Below are 25,673 nucleotides of genomic sequence, written 5' to 3'. Positions count from 1 at the left end.
AGGCAGACCCGGACGGCGTCTTCCAGTGGCCGTACCCCTTTTTCCTGGAGCTGCCAGGATGTAAACTTACCTCCCGTGACAGGCACGGGTTAAGATCCACCAGGCGCGTACCGAGCCGCGGTCACAGAGATCGTTCACTTGGCCGTCACACCGGCCGCCTCACAATGTGCGCAGGAAGCACGGTCGCTCACGCAGTCTCATCGCGGTTGTGATGTGATGCACCGATGATCGGCGGCCCAGCGGTCGGATAACGGAGCTTCCCAGAACGTTCCTGCATCACAGCCGCAGAGCGAGAAGCTTCCAGCTGAGGGTTCGTTACAATTGTCTCCAGTCCAGATCTTACGGCAGAAGCTCAAACCTCCCCGCTGGTGCTGGACTGACACACTGTAACAAACCCTCCGCTGTGAGAAGGATTACGAGGACTGGGGTAAATGAGAGCGTTTCCATTCACTAACAGCAAGCATAATTTTTGAACAGTGATGCAGGAGACAAAGCAATCCAGAACCAAGATGGACGACAGCCGCACTGCGACGGCGGCCATATTGGTAGTCACGCAGCTTTTCACGACGGCAGAGATTGAGCAACAGAGTTCAATACTTTATTTCACAAATCAGTGCATAAGAGAACTCCCATCATCCACGGCGCCGGGCGCCACACCGAGGGGCCCGACGGCGACTCCGCGAACGACACGAGAAAACGATTTACAAGGAGGGAGAGTAAAGAGCCGAACCGGGACATTAGTGTCCGATACGAGAGAAGCAGCGACTACTCTGCACCAAGCCGCACGTCCCGGTCACCGACTAACAGCGCAGACTGCACAAGACGACTCCACTACCACACACTGCGCTCCAGTCCCATCCAGAGCTGCGCCCTCTGCTGGCTCAGTGTCTGCTCTGCTGCATGGAGTATTGCTGTCTGGGCCTTTACACTGCTGCATTATGGGAGATGTAGTCTTCTGTAACCAAGACTGACAATCTAGCAGGAGCGTCTGCTGGCTGCATTATGATTGCAGCTCTGGCTGTGACAAGAGAAAAGCCATGATTGAAGTACAGGATGGGTGATAAATGTTCGACCGTTGGGGTCCTAGTGATCATGAGAATGGCGCCCGAGTCCATCTAGTGAATGCGTGACCATCGCCACAAACACGAGGGAGGTCAGGCAAGATTACAGCTCTAGATGTGACTGGAGTATATAAGACAGGATAGAACAAGTACAAGTGCAGCTCTGGATGTGACTAGAGAATGCCATAACAGATGGGGCTACAGCTCAGATGTGACTGCAATATAAGCCACGATATAACAGAATAGGGACTGCAGCTCTGGCTGTGACTAGAGAATGACATAACAGAATGGGGGCTACAGCTCAGATGTGACTGCAATATAAGCCACGATATAACAGAATAGTCATTGCAGCTCTGGATGTGACTGGAGTATATGACATGATATAACAGAATTGTCATTGCAGCTCTGGATGTGACTGGAGTATATGACATGATATAACAGAATTGTCATTGCAGCTCTGGATGTGACTAGTGGTCCACCAGAACACAAATATTTACAGACGTACTGAGAATTACACGCAGCTTTAACTGGTAAAGTGACATTTGGAGGCGGCGTTAAGTGCTTCACGAACCGGCCTCCACGCACTTTACTGCCGGGCACCAAAGATTTTCTAAAGCTTCTAGAACAATCAGATAAAGATGGCGACTGCAACCCCGAGCGAGCGGAGCAAGGACGGAGAGGGGATGGAGATGACGACAGAAGCGAGGAATGGATGAAGCAGAACAAGCCCAGAACAGCTGCCATGCACACATGAAGAGCAGGACCTGCATGCTGACACCTCCCACCGCGCCCGCCGCGGGGCGTACACAACCCGGGAGCCCCCCGGCTCCAGCGATAAAACCTACAAATCTCATTCCGGTAAAAAATCTTTAGACAAACTAAAAACAAATAAAAAGCCCCGGGACCCTGTGGGGTGAGATCCGGCGGCCGCGCCACAGACAAGGCGCCATTCGCATCTGGAAAATGTCTCCTGTTCATTTCAGGATAATACAGCGAGTCTCGGCGCGGCTCCGTTTGTCTTTTTGGTCGTTGGATCTGCGGGGAGATCGGATCTTGTGCGAACGATTCCGGCGCCGTCCAATAAATACGTCAGAGGAACTTTCAGCGATTCCAGCAAAAACGGAGGGAACCTCAGACGGAGAACTCGGTGCCGCCTTTACGCGCCCGCAGGAAACGTCTGATCTGGAGGCCAGCAAACGGGTTAATCCACAGGAAAGATGGCTGCCCCCCGAAGACGGACCTCATGCCGTCCCAGCGCAGTCTGCGCTCCCACGTCGGCTTCTCGCTCTTTAGACGCTCAATTTCCTGCAGAGACAGAAAGAAGAAACGGATGTTAAGAGCCGCTCGTGGCGCCATGCGCCCAACAGAAGCAGATCTGCCATTCAGGACGCCAAGAAAGCTGGGTGACGCCCGCTGCAGCGAGCGATACCCGCACCACGACCGTCCGCACCCAGCTCTCCCGGCTCCTGACTGCTGATGAGGAAGTTTGTAACAGAAGTTCCAGGATTGATGTGGGCGGGTCCCCCTGTGATGTGGGCGGCCCGTGACGTGGGCGGGTCCCCGTGATGTGGGCGGCCCGTGACGTGGGCGGGTCCCCCTGTGATGTGGGCGGCCCGTGACGTGGGCGGGTCCCCCTGTGATGTGGGCGGGCCGTGACGTGGGCGGCCCCCCCTGTGATTTGGGCGGGTCCCCCTGTGATGTGGGCGGCCCCCCTGTGATGTGGGCAGGCTGTGACGTGGGCGGGTCCCCCTGTGACGTGGGCGGGTCCCCCTGTGACGTGGGCGGGTCCCCCTGTGACGTGGGCGGGTCCCCCTGTGACGTGGGCGGCCCCCCTGTGACGTGGGCGGGTCCCCCTGTGACGTGGGCGGCCCCCCTGTGACGTGGGCGGCCCCCCTGTGACGTGGGCGGCCCCCCTGTGACGTGGGCGGCCCCCCTGTGACGTGGGCGGCCCCCCTGTGACGTGGGCGGCCCCCCTGTGACGTGGGCGGCCCCCCTGTGACGTGGGCGGCCCCCCTGTGACGTGGGCGGCCCCCCTGTGATGTGGGCAGGCTGTGACGTGGGTGGGTCCCCCTGTGTTGTGGGCGGGCTGTGACGTGAGCAGGTCCCCCCCGTGACGTGATCAGGTCCCCCGTGCTCCTTTCAATAAACTTTATCAGCTCCTCCTGCGCACAGACGTACCGTTTCGTCGTTGCATATTGAGTGAATCTGGGTCCCGAACATGACGGTGGTGAAGGTGAGGAAGAGGAGGCCCTCCAGGCACAGGAAGATCATGAGGATGACCGTGACCGGAGGCGAGAACGAGCTGCAGTCTGCAAGACAAGAGCAATCACAGGGCATTAAAGGGGGGAGGTCATTGATACCAGATCTGTGGGGGAGGGGACTCCTGGCGCTGCTGCCGATCAGCTGATTGCAGGGCCTGCAGCACCGTGGTCTCTTTACCTGGCACAGCGCCGTACATTCTCCGGTGGCTGGGCCTGGTACTGCAGTCTAGCCAGACACCGCTGCCACTAGAGCTGTAGGGGAAACAAGGAATAGGCTGCAGAGCTTACCCCAGCAGCTGATGGGCAGGGGGGCCGGTATGGGAAGTACCTGTTAACACCCAGTGAGCACCGTACAGGTAAGGCGGATGTCAGGAAGGGGTTATTGAGTAAAGCGGGCTTGGGGTTTAAGCCCATTCTATACTCTGTGGGTATCTACAGGTCTCCGACACCCAACAGCTGGGATCAGAGATAAACTCTAATCCCCACCATTAACCCTTTAGAGGCTGTTGTCAGGCTCCGTCACCCAAACAACCCACCCGCAGCATGATCACGGGCTGCGGTCCAGTCACCATGGCAGCCTAGAGCCTCATGAAGACCCCGGGGCTGCCATGGATGTCTGCCTACCTGTAAGATAACACATAAGCAGTATATAGCACATGTGATCAGCCGCCCTTCAGGCCCCCCCACCCCCCACCCGGCATTTTCCAAGCTACATTTAAAAAAAAATTTTAAAAGTGTGTTATCGCTGCAACTTACAAAAACACCCCTTTATTTCTCGCACGCGGTCAGCGCCAAAGACGCCGTCACCGAGAAACACTGAACAACGAGGGGTCAGAAAGTGGTATATACATCAAAACGGGACCGAGAAAAACTACAAGCTGCCCTGCAGGAAGTGAACCGCAGGCGGCGCCAGAGAACGAGGGGCGTGGTCAGAAAACGGCAACAAAAAGAAAAACCATCTGCTGAGGACCCTCGGACCGCGGCGACACGAAGGGGTGAGGTTCGCCTGTTCGCATCCAGTCCGGGCGTTCACCCAGAAGGCTGACGGGAAAGAACCGTTTCTGCTGCCAGGAATGAATGCAGCCCCAATACAAGGAGCCTACATGCAACTGAAACGAACCCTCAGCTGTGAGCCAGCGCAGGAATGTCTGTAGAGGCCTGGCTGAGATCGTTACAGTGTGTCAGCGCAGCTGTGAGAAGAGTAACGGGATGTTCACAACGCAGGTTTATGACATGGAATCTGCGCCGCTTCTGCAAACATTCCGCACCGCAGTTCATTCGGCGCGGATCTCATCCATGTGTGCAGATTAACGCCCCAAACTGTAAGCATACGCCGCTCTCTGGGGCATTCCACTGAGATCTCCTCAGACAGTTGGTCCCAGGACTTGGCATCAGGGCGCCCGCACACTTACGGTTTGTTAAGGCGATTGGCAGTGGGACTTTCTAATGTTAAAACGGCATCGCGCAAAAGTCAGAGAAGCGCGAACTGCGATACGTTTTTATACAGGGTGGAGCGCGGTAATTTGCTAATTTGGGAGTGAAATAAAAATAATAATGAACTTGTAAAAACGTTATTTTCTATTTTATTTACATTGAACAGTAGTGGGATTTACTAATTATTTGGTTTTACATATTGTATCTGGCACATGTTGACCTTCGCTCCCCACACACTGCTGCACACGGTTTCTGAAGTTCTCACGCACTCTTTCAAGCGTGTCGACTGGTATTCTGGCAATCTCAGCGTCAATATTGTTCCTTAGGTCTTCCAGGGTGTTGGGACGGTTGCAATACACCTTAAACTTCAGGTAACCCCAAAGGAAAAAATCACATGGGGCTAAGTCTGGTGAGCGTGCCGCCGGCCAGTTAAGATCACCCCTCAGGGAGATAAGCCGTTCAGGAAACGTTTGCCTCAAACATTCCTGGTAACTCTCGCTGTGTGCGCAGTGGCACCGTCTTGTTGAAACCATGTACCCATGTACTCTAATTACATTGCCTCGAGTGCTGGCTGGAAAAAATCCTGCAGCATAGTTAAGTAACGTTCGGAATTCACAGTTGCCGGAAAAAAGTAAGGACCAATGATTCCTCCTGGTGATAAGGCGCACCACACAGTGACGCGGTCCGAATGCAGAGGTCTCTGGTGAACTTCTCTGGGGTTTGTATCGCTCCAGTACCGCATGTTTGGTTTGTTTACACACCCACGGAGGTGAAAATGTGCCTCATCAGAAAAGAGCACAATGGCGTCACGAGGTATGGCTGCAAGCATGTCTTCACAAGATGTTCGTCGTGTAACATAATCCCGTGCTGACAATTGTTGGACCACGCACATTGTAAACGGGGGAAAACTCAGTTCACTATGAAGAATCCGGTGGAGACAACGTCTTGGAATGCCAAGAGCAAGTGCTTGCTTCCGAGCAGAGCGTTTCGGAGATTGCTGCTGCTCTAACTCGTTGGATGTTTTGTGGTGTTGTAACACTTCTCGCAGGTCCTCTTCGTACGGATGACACATTCCCTGCTGTTCTGAATGCATTTACCCAATTTACAACTGATTGCCGTCCGCGTGGGGGAACAGCGAATCGCAAACGAAAAGCCCGCTGCATTGCAATGATCGAGTGGTGATTTGAAAAGTACGCTTCAACACAAAATGACCGCTCCTCACGTGTCCACTGCATGATGGCAACTGAAAAGCAGCTGCAGACAAACTTTCCGTCAGCCACTATAAGCAACGCCCACTCTCCCCTCTCTTCGACCAACAGCGCTGCCACAACCTGCAACTCAAAAAAGCAATTTACCGCGCTCCACCCTGTATAAGAAAGTCCCATTGACAATTACGTTAAAAAACCCCAAGTGTGCCGGAGCCCTAAGACGACACTTCATTTACTGGACGCCGGCCCTTTAATGCATCCTTTTTGATTCACTCATGTTTAACAGTTCCTAACAACAAGCAGTGGATGAGAGGACGGCAGCGGGAGGAGGACCCCGCTAATAACAGTCACAAGCTGCCAACAGCTTCTGGTCGGTACTCACCGTTCCACTGCGCCCGGACGCAGGTGACGAGCTGCAGGCAGCACAGAATGAGAGCGTGGAGGGAGATCAAAGCGATGTACATCTGCAGGAGACAAGAGCCAATCAGCAACGGCCGACACCCCACCATGATTACGATTATCCGTGATCTACTGCTTGTCTGTCCTCCACAGGCTCCTCCCACACCACAAATATCAGACTAATGGGAGCGCTGAGGGATGACCAGCTGCATACAGCGAGCGGAACGTGTGTGCGCCATTTATAGGAGTGGCCTAAATATATATATATATATAGCATCGCAGTATACAGTGGACAACCCGACCCCACGATGTATCCCTCCGATCATCCCAACCCCAAGAGCTCACAATCTAATCTCCCCATCACACACAATGTATCACTCCCATCATCCCTGACCCCAGGAGCTCACAATCTAATCTCCCCATCACACAGAATGTATCACTCCCATCATCCCTGACCCCAGGAGCTCACAATCTAATCTCCCCATCACACACAATGTATCACTCCCATCATCCCTGACCCCAGGAGCTCACAATCTAATCCCCCTCATCACACACAATGTATCACTCCCATCATCCCTGACCCCAGGAGCTCACAATCTAATCTCCCCATCACACAGAATGGAGCCAGATGACCTCTAATGTCCCATTTAGACGTGACGACAGTTGGGTAAGCGGCCGCACAAGGGCTGACGTCACGGCTCGTTGTTGGCGCTCGTGCAGAGAGTTTAAACAGGCGGCTCGCCGCTGATCTCCGCTCATTCCCCGTCACACCGAGCGTCCGCCATGTATTCATGCTGGTGAACAGTCAGCGACCAATAACCAGCGCACGGCGGTTCTGCATTTAGACACGTATTTAGCGCTCTAATCATCCCGTGTAAATGGCCCTTGAGCGGCACATACAGATGTGGCCCCCGCTCAGGTCTGCCCCGGGCCCCGCACTCACTGTGAAGAGCACGAAGAATCTCTGGTTCTTCTCGCCGACGCAGTTGTTGACCCACGGGCAGTGATGGTCCATCTTCCGGATGCATCGCTTACAGATACTGTGGAGAGAAGTGGGAGGTGAGGTGGGCAGTGTGACGGCAGGGTCCTCAGTAGTCGGCAGCAGGGGCGTACAGCTTTGGGCCCCCTGGCACCCCGGCTTACCTGCAGTGGTGGGCGCGCTCCGGTTTGATGCTGCAGCACTTGGGACACTTGTAGATCACCTCTCCGGGCTTCAGCTGGAGGCTCTCCATGTATTCCTTCGTAGCGTTCCCTTTGGGCACCGCCCCCTAGCGCCATCCAGAGGAAACAAGACAGACGCTTATCAGGGAGCAGCGGCAACACGACTTGAGATAAGGGGCGGAGCTCAAGGCTGCATCATAATACGGACCGTGCAGATGTGACGAGCGAGGCTCCGCAGACTATAATTATCGCTGGGCGGCTCCACGGCAGGAACCACGCTGTCACATAAACACGTCACTGAGCTCATCTGTGTCAGAGATTACCGACAACATACATGACAGCTCAGCACATAGTCAGCGACTAATAATGTAACGTTTATAATGAGTGTCACCGGTCACATGACCAGATAATACAACTCCATAACCTGAGCCAACAGGACCAGATGAAAACACGGCAGAACACCCGGCCGCCTGCTGCTAGTAGACTGCTAACATCCCTGAGCGTGAAGAGGCGGTATTACACTAGTGACCCTCCTACACGCGGGGAGGCGGTATTATAGTAATGATATCCTTGTACATAGGAGGCAGTATTATAGTAGTTATATTCTTGTACATAGGAGGCAGTATTATAGTAGTTATATTCTTGTACATAGGGGGCAGTATTATAGTAGTTATATTCTTGTACATAGGGGGCAGTATTATAGTAGTTATATTCTTGTACATAGGGGGCAGTATTATAGTAGTTATATTCTTGTACATAGGGGGCAGTATTATAGTAGTTATATTCTTGTACATAGGAGGCAGTATTATAGTAGTTATATTCCTGTACATAGGGGGCAGTATTATAGTAGTTATATTCTTGTACATAGGAGGCAGTATTATAGTAGTTATATTCTTGTACATAGGGGGCAGTATTATAGTAGTTATATTCTTGTACATAGGGAGCAGTATTATAGTAGTTGTCTTCTTGTACATAGGGGCAGTATTATAGTAGTTATATTCTTGTACATAGGGGGCAGTATTATAGTAGTTATATTCTTGTATATAGGGGGCAGTATTATAGTAGTTATATTCTTGTACATAGGGGGCAGTATTATAGTAGTTATATTCTTGTATATAGGGGGCAGTATTATAGTAGTTATATTCTTGTACATAGGAGCAGTATTATAGTAGTTATATTCTTGTATATAGGGGGCAGTATTATAGTAGTTATATTCTTGTACATAGGAGCAGTATTATAGTAGTTATATTCTTGTACATAGGGGGCAGTATTATAGTAGTTATATTCTTGTACATAGGGGGCAGTATTATAGTAGTTATATTCTTGTACATAGGGGGCAGTATTATAGTAGTTATATTCTTGTACATAGGGGGCAGTATTATAGTAGTTATATTCTTGTACATAGGAGGCAGTATTATAGTAGTTATATTCTTGTACATAGGGGGCAGTATTATAGTAGTTATATTCTTGTACATAGGAGCAGTATTATAGTAGTTATATTCTTGTACATAGGGGGCAGTATTATAGTAGTTATATTCTTGTACATAGGGGGCAGTATTATAGTAGTTATATTCTTGTACATAGGAGGCAGTATTATAGTAGTTATATTCTTGTATATAGGGGGCAGTATTATAGTAGTTATATTCTTGTACATAGGGGGCAGTATTATAGTAGTTATATTCTTGTACATAGGGGGCAGTATTATAGTAGTTATATTCTTGTACATAGGGGGCAGTATTATAGTAGTTATATTCTTGTACATAGGGGGCAGTATTATAGTAGTTATATTCTTGTACACAGGGGGCAGTATTATAGTAGTTATATTCTTGTACATAGGGGGCAGTATTATAGTAGTTATATTCTTGTACATAGGGGGCAGTTTTATAGTAGTTATATTCTTGTATATAGGGGGCAGTATTATAGTAGTTATATTCTTGTACATAGGAGCAGTATTATAGTAGTTATATTCTTGTACATAGGGGGCAGTATTATAGTAGTTATATTCTTGTACATAGGAGCAGTATTATAGTAGTTATATTCTTGTACATAGGGGGCAGTATTATAGTAGTTATATTCTTGTACATAGGAGGCAGTATTATAGTAGTTATATTCTTGTACATAGGGGGCGGTATTATAGTAGTTATATTCTTGTACATAGGGGGCGGTATTATAGTAGTTATATTCCTGTACATAGGGGCAGTATTATAGTAGTTATATTCTTGTACATAGGAGGCAGTATTATAGTAGTTATATTCTTGTACATAGGAGGCAGTATTATAGTAGTTATATTCTTGTACATAGGGGGCGGTATTATAGTAGTTATATTCTTGTACATAGGAGCAGTATTATAGTAGTTATATTCTTGTACATAGGGGGCAGTATTATAGTAGTTATATTCTTGTACATAGGGGGCAGTATTATAGTAGTTATATTCTTGTACATAGGGGGCTGTATTATAGTAGTTATATTCTTGTACATAGGGGGCTGTATTATAGTAGTTATATTCTTGTACATAGGGGGCAGTATTATAGTAGTTATATTCTTGTACATAGGAGGCAGTATTATAGTAGTTATATTCTTGTACATAGGGGGCAGTATTATAGTAGTTCTATTCTTGTACATAGGGGGCAGTATTATAGTAGTTCTATTCTTGTACATAGGGGGCAGTATTATAGTAGTTATATTCTTGTACATAGGGGGTAGTATTATAGTAGTTATATTCTTGTATATAGGGGGCAGTATTATAGTAGTTATATTCTTGTATATAGGGGGCAGTATTATAGTAGTTATATTCTTGTACATAGGGGGCAGTATTATAGTAGTTATATTCTTGTACATAGGAGGCAGTATTATAGTAGCTATATCCTTGTACATAGGGGGCAGTATTATAGTAGTTATATTCTTGTACATAGGGGGGCAGTATTATAGTAGTTATATTCTTGTACATAGGGAGCAGTATTATAGTAGTTATATTCTTGTACATAGGAGGCAGTATTATAGTAGTTATATCCTTGTACATAGGAGGCAGTATTATAGTAGTGATATTCTTGTACATAGGGAGCAGTATTATAGTAGTTATATTCTTGTATATAGGGGGCAGTATTATAGTAGTTATATTCTTGTACATAGGGGGCAGTATTATAGTAGTTATATTCTTGTACATAGGGGGCAGTATTATAGTAGTTATTTTCTTGTACATAGGAGGCAGTATTATAGTAGTTATTTTCTTGTACATAGGAGGCAGTATTATAGTAGTTATATTCTTGTACATAGGAGGCAGTATTATAGTAGTTATATGCCCGTACATAGGGGGCAGTATTATAGTAGTTATATGCCCGTACATAGGGGGCAGTATTATAGTAGTTATATTCTTGTACATAGGGGGCAGTATTATAGTAGTTATATTCTTGTACATAGGAGGCAGTATTATAGTAGTTATATTCTTGTACATAGAAGGGAAGTATTATAGTAGTTATATTCTTGTACATAGGGGGCAGTATTATAGTAGTTATATTCTTGTACATAGGAGCAGTATTATAGTAGTTATATTCTTGTACATAGGGGGCAGTATTATAGTAGTTATATTCTTGTACATAGGAGGCAGTATTAGAGTAGTTATATTCTTGTACATAGGGGGAAGTATTGTAGTAGTTATATTCTTGTACATAGGAGGCAGTATTAGAGTAGTTATATTCTTGTACACAGGGGGCAGTATTATAGTAGTTATATTCTTGTACACAGGGGGCAGTATTATAGTAGTTATATTCTTGTACATAGGGGGCAGTATTATAGTAGTTATATTCTTGTACATAGGGGGCAGTATTATAGTAGTTATATTCTTGTACATAGGGGGCAGTATTATAGTAGTTATATTCTTGTACATAGGGGGCAGTATTATAGTAGTTATATTCTTGTACATAGGAGGCAGTATTATAGTAGTTATATTCTTGTACATAGGAGGCAGTATTATAGTAGTTATATTCTTGTACATAGGAGGCAGTATTATAGTAGTTATATCCTTGTACATAGGAGCAGTATTATAGTAGTTATATCCTTGTACATAGGGACAGTATTATAGTAGTTATATTCTTGTACATAGGGAGCAGTATTATAGTAGTTATATTCTTGTATATAGGGGGCAGTATTATAGTAGTTATATTCTTGTACATAGGGGGCAGTATTATAGTAGTTATATTCTTGTACATAGGGGGCAGTATTATAGTAGTTATTTTCTTGTACATAGGAGGCAGTATTATAGTAGTTATTTTCTTGTACATAGGAGGCAGTATTATAGTAGTTATATGCCCGTACATAGGGGGCAGTATTATAGTAGTTATATTCTTGTACATAGGGGGCAGTATTATAGTAGTTATATTCTTGTACATAGGGGGCAGTATTATAGTAGTTATATTCTTGTACATAGGGGGGCAGTATTATAGTAGTTATATTCTTGTACATAGGGGGCAGTATTATAGTAGTTATATTCTTGTACATAGGAGGCAGTATTATAGTAGTTATATTCTTGTACATAGGGGGAAGTATTGTAGTAGTTATATTCTTGTACATAGGAGGCAGTATTATAGTAGTTATATCCTTGTACATAGGAGGCAGTATTATAGTAGTTATATTCTTGTACATAGGGGGGCAGTATTATAGTAGTTATATTCTTGTACATAGGGAGCAGTATTATAGTAGTTATATTCTTGTATATAGGGGGCAGTATTATAGTAGTTATATTCTTGTATATAGGGGGCAGTATTATAGTAGTTATATTCTTGTACATAGGAGGCAGTATTATAGTAGTTATATGCCCGTAAATAGAGGGCAGTATTATAGTAGTTATATTCTTGTACATAGGGGGGCAGTATTATAGTAGTTATATTCTTGTATATAGGGGGCAGTATTATAGTAGTTATATTCTTGTACATAGGAGGCAGTATTATAGTAGTTATATTCTTGTACATAGGGAGCAGTATTATAGTAGTTATATTCTTGTATATAGGGGGCAGTATTATAGTAGTTATATTCTTGTACATAGGGGGCAGTATTATAGTAGTTATATTCTTGTACATAGGGGGCAGTATTATAGTAGTTATATTCTTGTACATAGGGGGCAGTATTATAGTAGTTATTTTCTTGTACATAGGAGGCAGTATTATAGTAGTTATTTTCTTGTACATAGGAGGCAGTATTATAGTAGTTATATTCTTGTACATAGGAGGCAGTATTATAGTAGTTATGTGCCCGTACATAGGGGGCAGTATTATAGTAGTTATATGCCCGTACATAGGGGGCAGTATTATAGTAGTTATATTCTTGTACATAGGGGGCAGTATTATAGTAGTTATATTCTTGTACATAGGAGGCAGTATTATAGTAGTTATATGCCCGTAAATAGAGGGCAGTATTATAGTAGTTATATTCTTGTACATAGGGGGGCAGTATTATAGTAGTTATATTCTTGTATATAGGGGGCAGTATTATAGTAGTTATATTCTTGTACATAGGAGGCAGTATTATAGTAGTTATATTCTTGTACATAGGGAGCAGTATTATAGTAGTTATATTCTTGTATATAGGGGGCAGTATTATAGTAGTTATATTCTTGTACATAGGGGGCAGTATTATAGTAGTTATATTCTTGTACATAGGGGGCAGTATTATAGTAGTTATTTTCTTGTACATAGGAGGCAGTATTATAGTAGTTATATTCTTGTACATAGGAGGCAGTATTATAGTAGTTATATGCCCGTACATAGGGGGCAGTATTATAGTAGTTATATGCCCGTACATTGGGGGCAGTATTATAGTAGTTATATTCTTGTACATAGGGGGCAGTATTATAGTAGTTATATTCTTGTACATAGGAGGCAGTATTATAGTAGTTATATCCTTGTACATAGGAGGCAGTATTATAGTAGTTATATCCTTGTACATAGGAGCAGTATTATAGTAGTTATATTCTTGTACATAGAAGGGAAGTATTATAGTAGTTATATTCTTGTACATAGGGGGCAGTATTATAGTAGTTATATTCTTGTACATAGGAGCAGTATTATAGTAGTTATATTCTTGTACATAGGGGGCAGTATTATAGTAGTTATATTCTTGTACATAGGAGGCAGTATTAGAGTAGTTATATTCTTGTACATAGGGGGAAGTATTGTAGTAGTTATATTCTTGTACATAGGAGGCAGTATTAGAGTAGTTATATTCTTGTACACAGGGGGCAGTATTATAGTAGTTATATTCTTGTACACAGGGGGCAGTATTATAGTAGTTATATTCTTGTACATAGGGGGCAGTATTATAGTAGTTATATTCTTGTACATAGGGGGCAGTATTATAGTAGTTATATTCTTGTACATATGAGCAGTATTATAGTAGTTATATTCTTGTACATAGGGGGCAGTATTATAGTAGTTATATTCTTGTACATAGGGGGCAGTATTATAGTAGTTATATTCTTGTACATAGGAGGCAGTATTATAGTAGTTATATTCTTGTACATAGGGAGCAGTATTATAGTAGTTATATTCTTGTATATAGGGGGCAGTATTATAGTAGTTATATTCTTGTACATAGGGGGCAGTATTATAGTAGTTATATTCTTATACATAGGAGGCAGTATTATAGTAGTTATATTCTTGTACATAGGGGGCAGTATTATAGTAGTTATATCCTTGTACATAGGGACAGTATTATAGTAGTTATATTCTTGTACATAGGAGCAGTATTATAGTAGTTATATCCTTGTACATAGGGACAGTATTATAGTAGTTATATTCTTGTACATAGGGGGCAGTATTATAGTAGTTATATTCTTGTACATAGGGGGCAGTATTATAGTAGGTATATTCTTGTACATAGGGGGCAGTATTATAGTAGTTATATTCTTGTACATAGGAGCAGTATTATAGTAGTTATATTCTTGTACATAGGGGGCAGTATTATAGTAGTTATATTCTTGTATATAGGGGGCAGTATTATAGTAGTTATATTCTTGTACATAGGGGGCAGTATTATAGTAGTTATATCCTTGTATATAGGGGGCAGTATTATAGTAGTTATATTCTTGTACATAGGGGGCAGTATTATAGTAGTTATAGCCTTGTATATAGGGGGCAGTATTATAGTAGTTATATTCTTGTACTTAGGGGGCAGTATTATAGTAGTTATATTCTTGTACATAGGGGGCAGTATTATAGTAGTTATATTCTTGTACATAGGGGGCAGTATTATAGTAGTTATATTCTTGTACATAGGAGCAGTATTATTGTAGTTATGTTCTTGTACATAGGGGGCAGTATTATAGTAGTTATGTTCTTGTACATACGAGCAGTATTATAGTAGTTATATTCTTGTACATAGGGAGCAGTATTATAGTAGTTATATTCTTGTACATAGGAGCAGTATTATAGTAGTTATATTCTTGTACATTGGAGCAGTATTATAGTAGTTATATTCTTGTACATAGGGGGCATTATTATAGTAGTTATATTCTTGTACACAGGGGGCAGTATTATAGTAGTTATATTCTTGTACATAGGAGCAGTATTATAGTAGTTATATTCTTGTACATAAGATGCAGTATTATAGTAGTTACATTCTTGTACATAGAGGGCAGTATTATAGTAGTTATATTCTTGTACATAGGAGGCAGTATTATAGTAGTTATATTCTGGTACATAAGGGGCCGTATTATAGTAGTTATATTCTTGTACATAGGGGGCAGTATTATAGTAGTTATATTCTTGTACATATGAGCAGTATTATAGTAGTTATATTCTTGTACATAGGGGGCAGTATTATAGTAGTTATATTCTTGTACAGAGGGGGCAGTATTATAGTAGTTATATTCTTGTACATAGGGGGCAGTATTATAGTAGCTTTATTTTTGTACATAGGGGGCAGTATTATAGTAGTTATATTCTTGTACATAGGGGGCAGTATTATAGTAGTTAATGTTTGTATATTAGCGCTGTATAGAATAGGGTTTCCTACATGAATGGCGCAGCAGATACGGCTCTTACCGGGTCCGTCAGCATTGTCCTCAGGTGGGAGGTCAGCGCCAGCACCGCCAAGCAGTTGAACATGGTCCCATTAATGACTGAATACCAAAAGTCTCTGGAGGGGAGCAGCATAACAAAAGTCACCACAAAGTCCGCATAGAAGACCAGCATCCATGTTATCACGGCACAGACCATGCCACAGCCGTCCCGTATGAACCACAGCTTGTCCACCAGTTCCGCCTCCGAGGGGGAGGAGTTGTAGCCATCGCTCTCGTTAAGAAGAGGATGGTGCTCCACATCACGGAAGCGATGCGCCGACGCCTGCATGTCTCACCAAAACTTGTCCTGCAAAAGAAGACGCAATAGGAGGTTACGGAACGAACGGCGACAGCTGCTTCAGGTGGCGCTGTCACCAGAGGGCGCCACAACTAGTAAAGCCGTTCGCACTCCACTCCAAGCTTCACTGCCTATCTATACGGATGCCACCCAACTTTCCCAGAACCCTTAGGCTTCATGTCCACAGGGAAAATCAGGCCGGCCGTGGATTTTCCATGCAGAATCCCACAGCGGGTGCCTCCTTTCCTCCGGACATAAGGCCTAAAAAAGAAGCATTACTTACCTGTCCGGACGCTGCGGATCTTCCCTCTGTCGCGGCCAGATCTTCTTTCTTCAGCCCGGCGGATGTGCTCGGCACGCCAACAGTGTGCCGTGCGCATGCGCCGCTCTCTTTCTTTTTTGTACTCCTGCTCTCCCACGCCGGAGAGCAGGAATACAGCTGTGGGTGTTCCGCGGATCCGGACGGCTTCCATAGCCTTCAGTAGAAGCCTGCGGGAGCCCCGCACTAAAATGGAGCATGCCGCGGGTGTTTTCCCGCACACGCAATCCGCGCCTCAAGGGAAAATGACATCCGCAGGTATTTAATTACCTGCGGGTGCCCAATGCATCCCTATGGGGCGCGGATTACACGTGCGGGTGGCCCGCTGCGGATCTGTCCCCGTGGACATGAGGCCTTAGTGCCAATCTGCCTGGCGGTGCTGCCAGGTAACACAGAAGCTTTACCATTCAGGAGAAAGCTGGGTGACAGCCGCTGTACAAGCTGTGATGACGGCCATAGTGGTTATCAGAGCCGACGGAGGAAGACGAGAGCGAGCACACCGATACCGCCAATTACTGAACCCCGGAGGTCGTGATCAGTAATCCCCCCGCGGCACCGTAAGTTGTACTCAGGGCCCTCTATGGCTCCAACGACTCACCTCACAGCCTGATAAACGTTACGCAGACATTTCCCGCGGCTCCTGACCCCGCGACCGACGGACGATCATGTCTGGAGAAATCTGCAAAGACAAAAAGATACAGAATTGAGGAGGTTCCCGGAGGGGCAGGCGGTCACAGCAGTCAATGCCTCCCGGAGGGGCAGGCGGTCACAGCAGTCAATGCCTCCCGGAGGGGCAGGCGGTCACAGCAGTCAATGCCTCCCGGAGGGGCAGGCGGTTGAGGTCTCCCCTTGTAGCGGGTGTCACCTGCCGTCTGGTCTGTAGGGATGTTACCCGTCACGCCAGCAGCTAGTGAGTGCTGCCGCCGCTGCTGCCTCCCCGCTGACAGAAGGATCCGGATGATGAGACCGCAGGAATAAAATGTACCGAGATTTATAAGTCATTAATTACAGGAATCACGCCGACTAACGAGTCTCCGGCAGGACGGGCGGGTTCTGGGGAATGTACCCAGGCCAGTTCACCGGGCGCAGGTCTCTGCTGGGTGTCAGGAATGGCATCTCCTAGGACCCTCCTCAGGAGAGATCATTTGGGAACCCGAGTGTGGGCATGCAACAGTCAGCCGGGGGGGCGCAGCGTGGGCCGCAAGAACAGCCAGCCGGGGGGCGCAGCGCGGGCCGCAAGAACAGCCAGCCGGGGGGCGCAGCGCGGGCCGCAAGAACAGTCAGCCGGGGGGCGCAGCGCGGGCCGCAAGAACAGTCAGCCGGGGGGGCGCAGCGCGGGCCGCAAGAACAGTCAGCCGGGGGGGCGCAGCGCGGGCCGCAAGAACAGTCAGCCGGGGGGGCGCAGCGCGGGCCGCAAGAACAGTCAGCCGGGGGGGCGCAGCGCGGGCCGCAAGAACAGTCAGCCGGGGGGCGCAGCGCGGGCCGCAAGAACAGTCAGCCGGGGGGGCGCAGCGCGGGCCGCAAGAACAGTCAGCCGGGGGGGCGCAGCGCGGGCCGCAAGAACAGCCAGCCGGGGGGCGCAGCGCGGGCCGCAAGAACAGTCAGCCGGGGGGCGCAGCGCGGGCCGCAAGAACAGTCAGCCGGGGGGCGCAGCGCGGGCCGCAAGAACAGTCAGCCGGGGGGCGCAGCGCGGGCCGCAAGAACAGTCAGCCGGGGGGCGCAGCGCGGGCCGCAAGAACAGTCAGCCGGGGGGCGCAGCGCGGGCCGCAAGAACAGTCAGCCGGGGGCCGCAGCGCGGGCCGCAAGAACAGTCAGCCGGGGGGCGCAGCGCGGGCCGCAAGAACAGTCAGCCGGGGGGCGCAGCGCGGGCCGCAAGAACAGTCAGCCGGGGGGCGCAGCGCAGGCCGCAAGAACAGTCAGCCGCGGGGCGCAGTGGGGATTTTTCATCACCCGTAGGCAGGACTCGTGTAATTGCATCTTTCACTCCGGCACATTCAGCAAAGCAGCGAGATGACAGCGCAGACGCCGCGAGGAGCGAAGAAAACCTTCCATGGAGTCGGGGGATCCGAAGTATGAAGAGACGTGACGCCAAAGACCCGAGGAATACGAAGACGGCCGCGCGGCGGGACCGCTGGAGTGTGAGGCGGGGGCCACGCGGGGTGATCAGCCACAGAACGCCATGGCACTCACATTGCCGCGTGTTTCATCACGAATTGCTGCCCCCCCCCCCCCACTGGGGAGAAATGGATTCTGCAGCGGAGACGGCGATAAAGCTGACACGCTGCGTCCGCACGGGTTTTGGGCGGATTATTTCCGCAGCTTCTGGATAAGATTTTATAAAATGCGCTTTGCTGCTGTGAATGGAGGTTCTGCTCCCTGTGAGCGCCCCCTAGTGGCCGCCCCAAGATCGGCATGCTCGGCTCCGGCCGCCATGTAACCCTCCAGGTGAATCCTCGCCCGCCTGCAGGTGTGACGACCCAACCGGCTGCAGAACTGAGAGGATCGCCCGAGCTCTGGGCATTGGCGCAACGCACAAAACTCATGCCACCCATTAACCCCTTGTATGCAGTGCCTCCGTCACACGGGGCGTCGCTTCTTCGTGCTGCGGGACGGAAAAACTGCAGTACTTTCCCCTTGTCAGCGATCTCGCAGGACACGCCCGGGGTTTGTTTTGGGCGAGTTTAAAAAAAATGACATCGCATGAACCTCCCGTTACCGCGGTACGAAAGAGGCATCAAACTGGCGCAGAAACCACGGATTTAAGAGTGCGATATCTCGGACGGATCTCCCGCTCGCTCATGTACGGCCGCCCTCCGCTCCTGGCATCCTCTGCGCCGCCGCTTCTCCCTCCGCTGTGTGGCTGCCGCTCGTCTCCATCCGCACGCGAAGCCCCTCCTCTAATCCTCTGCTGTGACTCTTGTAACGATCTGCTGCGCGAACGGGAGAGATTCTGTGCTGCGATACTCTGCAGACTGCGTCCTCGGACATCTTGTAGAGGTGCAATCCTCACCAGCTGGGGGCGCTGGAGACGCGACACCCCCCGTAAACATTACATCCCCTCCCCCGTGGAGGAGCCGAGGGCAGCGTCATGTTGCGGGCGGCGCGGGGCGGAGCCTCTGGCGGCGGCGACTAACATCTTACAGGGAAACAACTAGCAACCGATGAAGACGTCCGTGGCCGCGAGGGGCGGAAACTTCACTTAAAGGGCCAGCGCACCTAAAATGAAAGAGTCGCCCTCTTCTGTTCAGACATGACAATCTCTGCCACTCCGCCTCCATTGAACGACTACCACAGCGGCCACGGGGGAGGGGGGACGGACTCCACACCAGCTGGACCCCAACAGTCTGGCGCCTCCCCTTCATCTACATGACGGTGCTGTGTGTGTTCCGTCAGCTAGAGGGGCAGTGGAGACGTGACGGCAGCGCCGGGGCGGACGGAGCGCCACCCTGTCTGATGATTATGTGCAGGACTCCTCGGGGGCGGGGCGGCCACACCCACCTGCCTGAACAGTCCGGCCCCCGAGGGTCCAGCACAGGGGGAGGCGCAGAGGACGGTAATACAATCCGGGCGCAGAATCCACAGGCGTCAGTGAAGCATCCAGAGCGCGAGCCGCGCGAATTATCTCGCCGCCGTCGATAAAGGGATGCAGAGCATCAGATAATAAGAGTCGCCGTGCAGCGTCCGCGGACATCCGTCAGTAAGCGTCCGCCGTCATCGTTCTTCTCGCACGTGAAGCGGCGGACGTCACGCATCGCCTTCTGGCGGCACATCCCCGCTCGCTGTCACATGACTGGCTTACACACAGTGATGATGTCATAGCGGAAGGTCACATACAGCCGATAGTAGGACAGCTTGATGGGAGTTGTAGTCCTTCACGCGCCTCGCCCTGAGGTAATTCGACAGTCAGGCGCAGCTGCTGCAGAGCCGCTTTATGCCGGGTGTGAATACAAATGCAGCCCCTCCCCGCGGGTCACGTGCTCTCCGCCGGATACATTGTGATGGACACACCGTTTGTGGCAAGAGGCCCTGAGGAGAACCGCCGGCACACCGCCCTCACCTGCCGCCGCTCTCCTCCATCGTCCCACCGGCGCTCCGGCCACCGCGGCCTCCTCCCTGGTCGCAGCCGCCACTTCCGGGGTGGGTGGGATCGGCTCTTTCCGGAGCCGCTGAAGGGGATTTCGGTAGACTTCGGAGTGTTCGCAGCACGCATGCGCCAGGCTTCATTCTCGCGAGAGTCTGCCATATGCGGCCATACTGCTGGAGGCAGGAGCGGGGAGTGCGCCCGGTGTGCGCCATCTTGGTTGTGGCAGGTTGATTCTCGTCTTTGCAGTATATGAGGGGGCAAGTGTCTCTAATATGGGGTATTTTTAACATTTACCTCAGGTTTCCTCCATTTTACTGTACAGAGAAGTGACAACTGGTGTTCCTTAACCCGTGTGAAGTTTCAAGGAATATGGCGACCAGAAAGGCGCGGTGTTTGTGTGTGCAGCTTCATATGGAATTGTTTTTGTTGTTAGCCATTTAGTCGTTCAGCACCTTCAGTGGCCCTAAAGGCGAGCTCCATGTTTTTCGTTTTTGCTTCTTTCAGTTGTGTGATCTCCATGCCAGTATCGGCTCTGACAGTATCGGCCATAGTGTTCTTTGGCTCCAGGTCTTTTGCCGCTGATCTGTCCAAGAATTATAGATTTTTCTAGTGAGTCTGCTAACATTACACGGCCAAAGTATGTGAGGCTGAGCGTGGCCGCCCCGCGCGAACCTGAGCGCCGCCCTGCCCTGCCCTGCACGAACCTGAGCCTGGCCGCCCTGCCGGCGCGAGTCTGAGCCTGGCCGTCCTGCCCGGCACGAGTCTGAGCCTGGCCGCCCTGCCCGGCGCGAGTCTGAGCCTGGCCGCCCTGCCCGGCGCGAGTCTGAGCCTGGCCGCCCTGCCCGGCGCGAGTCTGAGCCTGGCCGCCCTGCCCGGCGCGAGTCTGAGCCTGGCCGCCCTGCCCGGCGCGAGTCTGAGCCTGGCCGCCCTGCCCGGCGCGAGTCTGAGCCTGGCCGCCCTGCCCGGCGCGAGTCTGAGCCTGGCCGCCCTGCCCGGCGCGAGTCTGAGCCTGGCCGCCCTGCCCGGCGCGAGTCTGAGCCTGGCCGCCCTGCCCGGCGCGAGTCTGAGCCTGGCCGCCCTGCCCGGCGCGAGTCTGAGCCTGGCCGCCCTGCCCGGCGCGAGTCTGAGCCTGGCCGCCCTGCCCGGCGCGAGTCTGAGCCCGGCCGCCCTGCCCGGCGCGAGTCTGAGCCCGGCCGTCTTCAGTAATATATATAAGGTCCTATACGATTCCAGACGTCTCTGTTTGTTGCTCTCGCTGTCCAGGGTATACGCAGCAGCTCCAGCGCATCCATCCTCCTTCCATCCGCTTCCCCCGCCGTCCCGCTCTCACATCATACACGGCTCTGGGGTAAACGGTGGTTTTCACTCTCCTGCGTTTAGTTGCTTTACTGATATCCCTTTTCTCCCAGATCTTGCCCGTGTTTAGCATCGCGCTTCGCCCCACTGCCGTCCTACGTTTTACCTCCTGCATACATTCTGTCAGTTTTCGCACCTCGGAGGATGACGTCTCGGACACGTTCTACGGTCTCGTCGATTGTGATTTGAATTTGGCCATTTTTTGCAGTTGCCATAACTTTAGTCTTTACATTCAGGCCGGTTCTTTCCCTTTCAGCTTTAATCTTCCATATCAGCGGCTTCAGACCGGCTTCTCTTGCTGCCAGCAGAGTTGTGTCATCCGCAGAACGGAGATTGTTGATGTTTCTTCCACCTGTTTTCACCCCGGTTTCCCATTCGCCTCGGTCCATTTCCCCCATGATCACTTTCCATATAGGGTAATGAAGGGTGAGAGGATGCTGCCCTGTCGGACGCCTTTGCCGATCCCAAACCAATCCGTGCCCCCATACTGTGTTCTCACAGTGGCCTCTTGATTGGTATAAAGTGAGTTTATCAGCCTGACTAGATGTGCCGATACGCCCGGCTCTTGTAGGGGGCGCCATAGCTTGTCATGGTCGATGCAGTCACAGGCCTTGATGTAGTGGATGAAGCACATGTAGATATTCTTTTGGTATTCTTGAGCTTTTTCCGTGGTCCATCGCAGGTTTACAATATGGTGGCGGGTGCCGCGTCCTCGCCGGTGCTGCCTGTACATCAGGGGGCGCCACTTCAACTACTGATCTCAGTCTTTCCTGTATAATTTTGAGAAGGATCTTGCTTGTGTTAGGGATGTTCCAAATGTCGCCGAGTTCCAAATTATTATTGTATATCCGGCCGGAAGGAATCAATCAGATACAATTCTCTGTATTCCGAAGAATTCTACGTTTATTACTACAGACAAGAGTTTTTATCAAGAAAAGAAAAAAAGGAGAGGAGTATACATGGCTTTATGGCAAAGCTTCACATAAGGGGGATTATTGTATCTTGACGCCACCAGGTATTTCTGGCAGAGGCAAGATTGACAGGGGGGTGACGCCCCATGTAGCTGATTGGGTCACATGCTGTTGCCTAGCAGGTCCTGCAAGGCCAGTAAAGATTCTTAAAAAAAGATACAGCGGCCGCCTGCACTGCAGCCCCGAACCCCATGGAGCAAGTGACTTACCCGGCGGCCGGAGGGGGGCAGAAGGCAGCATCCCTCCCCACCCCACAATCGAAACGCTGTGGCCCGTCGCCAAAAGGGGGAGGGCAAAGGCAACTCACATTTCTTTGCCAGGAGCGGCCGTCACAGAGCTGTGATACGTCCGGCGTAACGAAGATCACTGCCGCCGGCCAGGAGGGAGGCGCCGCAGAAAACTGAGAGGTGAGTTGCCGGGCGAGTAGGCCGCATGGGTGCACCTCTGCGCCATCACAGAGCTGTCATGCGGCCCGCGGAAGGGAGATCACTGCCGGCGGCCAGGAGGGAGGCGCCACAGAAAACGCAGAGGTGAGTGGGCACAAATGGCGGGTGGCCGAGAGCACACAGGCTGCAGCGTGTGCATTGATTTGTCCCAGCGCTGCAGCCTTAGGCTGACGGTTACTCTACTTCTTAGCCTTACATTATGACATGTAGATGCTGCTATGTTACAGCGGTACCATGCCAGGATTTACAGGTAATAATGTAAGGCTAAGAAGTAGAGTAACCATCAGCCTAAGGCTGCAGCGCTGGGACAATCTATCCACACTGTGCTGCTAGGACCTTCCAGCCTTGACCCTATCGGGAGCTGGGGGTGTGAGAAGGGCGTTCCTCCTGTCAAATCCCTCGCTTCCAGTGGCGTCAAGGTACAATAATACCCCATAAGGTCTTGTGTGAAACTATTCACTTAAGCAAGTTTTCATTCTCCTGTGAGACTAACACAGTACATTATGTACAAAAACTTGTAACATTCTTTGATAACTGAGCAAACTATATTTCATGAGAGATTCTGAAACAACAAAGGAATGGCAGTGCGCCCAGATAAGTCCTCATCACAGACCGAAAAGCAGAATTGGGCTAAAGTTCATAGTGTTGTAGAGACAAGACAAATGGAGTTTAACAGAGCTTCAGACATAACACTTGCATGCGGATTGAGGGCTATTGTTCGGTAGTTGGAGCAATCTGGCGACCCCCAGAATCTTTTCCCATCCTGTGGCCATTGTGTGGATGCCCATACTGCCTGGCACAGCGCTGTGATGGTTTTTACTGGTCCTGGCAGAAATAGCTCTGCCGGTATGTTATCTATGCCGGGTGCTTTATTTTACGCCAGTGGTTTCATTGCCATAATGACTTCTGACTCCACATTGGAGGCTCCAAGTCCACCGGCTCCACCTCATGTAATGGTCCAGCTATGTGGCTGCAGGCATATAGTTCCTCTGCGTATTCCCTCCACCTATCCTTGATGCTCTGTTGGTCATTCAGTTCCTGCCCGTTTTTGCCTTGATTGGGTTGTGTGCCATGAAAGGTTTTCAGGCCATCGGGACCTGTGAGAATAGGCCTCACGTATGGCCTTTCATGGCTTCTGCTTCTGCAACTCTCATTCCAGTCCATTTCCTTATTTTTACTTGCTACTTGCCTTAAATGTCAGCCTTCGTCTTTGTTGCCGGCGGCCTTTGCTGCTCTCCTTCTATTGGCTATTCTGAGGGTTCGCTTGGACAACCATTAGCATTGTTTTTCCTGCTTCCTATAGCTGAGATGTTTACTGGCTGTTTCCATAATCGTGGACTGTATATCGCGCCGTAGTTCCTATGGATGCTTTTCTGATGTGTCAAGCAGTTCAAATCGGTTTTCTACCTCAATAGGGTATGATTGGGGGACTTTAGAGGTGTCGAATTTTCTCAGTGGAGCACCTTTCTTAATGCTATGGAATTTGATCCTGATCTTATCTGCAAGGAGGTCATGATCCGTGCCACAGTCGGTGCCAGGAAAGGTTTTTATTGCAACAACTGAACTTCGCCAACGATGATTACACAGGATGTAATCAATGTGATTTCGATGGAGGCCATTGGGGGATGCCCACGTGTATAGTAGGCGTTTGGGAGATGCCCACGTGGACAGTCGGCGTTTGGGAGATGCCCACGTGGACAGTCGGCGTTTGGGAGATGCCCACGTGGACAGTTGGCGTTTGGGGGATGCTCACACGGACAGTCAGAGTTTGGGGATACCGACTGTCAGTGTTTGGGTTGCATAAACCATGTGTTTGCTATTCTGAGCCGATTTTCTTGGCAGAACTTTACCAGGCGATCACCGGCTTCATTTCTTTCACCAAGCCCAAATCTTCCTGTGATGGTTGCTTCTGCCTGGTTGCCGACCTTGGAATTGAAGTCACCAATAATGTAAATGATGTCCTTCTTTGGCTCTTTGTTTAGAGTTTTCTGGACGTCGGCATAAAATTTTTTAATGGTTTCCTCATTGGCATCAGCCTTTGGGGCATAGACCTGTAAGATTGAGATGTTCACTTACCACATATCCAGATACCGAGTAGGTGTGGACAGCACCTTGATAGGAACCATATAGACACACAAAAAACTCTTCTGTCCTCTTGTAATCCACCCGGGTTGAAGAGCAGCACATGCAGAAAAAATGGACAGGGAATACCACCATCAGGGAGCACTCAAACTTTTAAATGATGTCAAATAGAAGGCTTGATGTAGATCCCATGAAGGAGATCACTAGATCTTTTTTTCCATGGTTGATGGGGCTTTGGAAACTAATTGTCTGTCTAAACAAGAGTGCGATTTTATCTGCATACATAATCCGGAGGTTCCATACTTTTACCATTTGCCCAAAATACACAAGAATGTTCTGGAGCCTCCGGGAAGGCCGATTGTGGCAGAAATAAACTCGGTAACAAGTGCACTATCACAGTATGTAGATTCCCACTTGCGGAGATACATGGTGAATCCTCCTTTGTACTTGAGAGATATGGGTCACCTTCTATCGCTCCTGGAGGATCTAGCTTGGGAAGAGTCATATATATGGTGTTCCCTAGATGTATGCTCCCTATATTCC

At 49.1% G+C, this 25,673-nt stretch overlaps 1 protein-coding gene across 3 annotated transcripts; it reads right to left on the bottom strand.

Annotated features, from left to right (window-relative positions):
- Positions 1 to 576: 576 nt before the first annotated feature.
- On the bottom strand, positions 577 to 20,403 carry ZDHHC7 (zinc finger DHHC-type palmitoyltransferase 7). Of its 3 annotated transcripts, none has more exons than XM_066584162.1 (8): positions 20,249 to 20,403; positions 16,790 to 16,870; positions 15,558 to 15,881; positions 7,507 to 7,631; positions 7,307 to 7,403; positions 6,347 to 6,428; positions 3,240 to 3,370; positions 577 to 2,366 (listed from the first exon to the last, which is right to left on the bottom strand). In XM_066584162.1, the coding sequence occupies exons 3-8, from the start codon at positions 15,861 to 15,863 to the stop codon at positions 2,193 to 2,195; spliced, it is 915 nt and encodes a 304-aa protein (XP_066440259.1). In that variant the 5' UTR covers positions 15,864 to 15,881; positions 16,790 to 16,870; positions 20,249 to 20,403; the 3' UTR covers positions 577 to 2,192. The 3 variants fall into 3 exon arrangements, with proteins under 3 accessions (XP_066440259.1, XP_066440261.1, XP_066440262.1); XM_066584164.1 differs by lacking the exon at positions 20,249 to 20,403 and adding an exon at positions 17,057 to 17,149; XM_066584165.1 differs by lacking the exon at positions 20,249 to 20,403 and adding an exon at positions 17,084 to 17,107.
- Positions 20,404 to 25,673: the final 5,270 nt, after the last annotated feature.

Source organism: Eleutherodactylus coqui, chromosome 11 (genome assembly GCF_035609145.1).
Source record: "Eleutherodactylus coqui strain aEleCoq1 chromosome 11, aEleCoq1.hap1, whole genome shotgun sequence".
Taxonomy (NCBI): Eukaryota; Metazoa; Chordata; class Amphibia; order Anura; family Eleutherodactylidae; genus Eleutherodactylus; species Eleutherodactylus coqui.
Note: the sequence above shows the minus strand (reverse complement) of the source record. Positions and strands in the feature narration are given on the sequence as shown.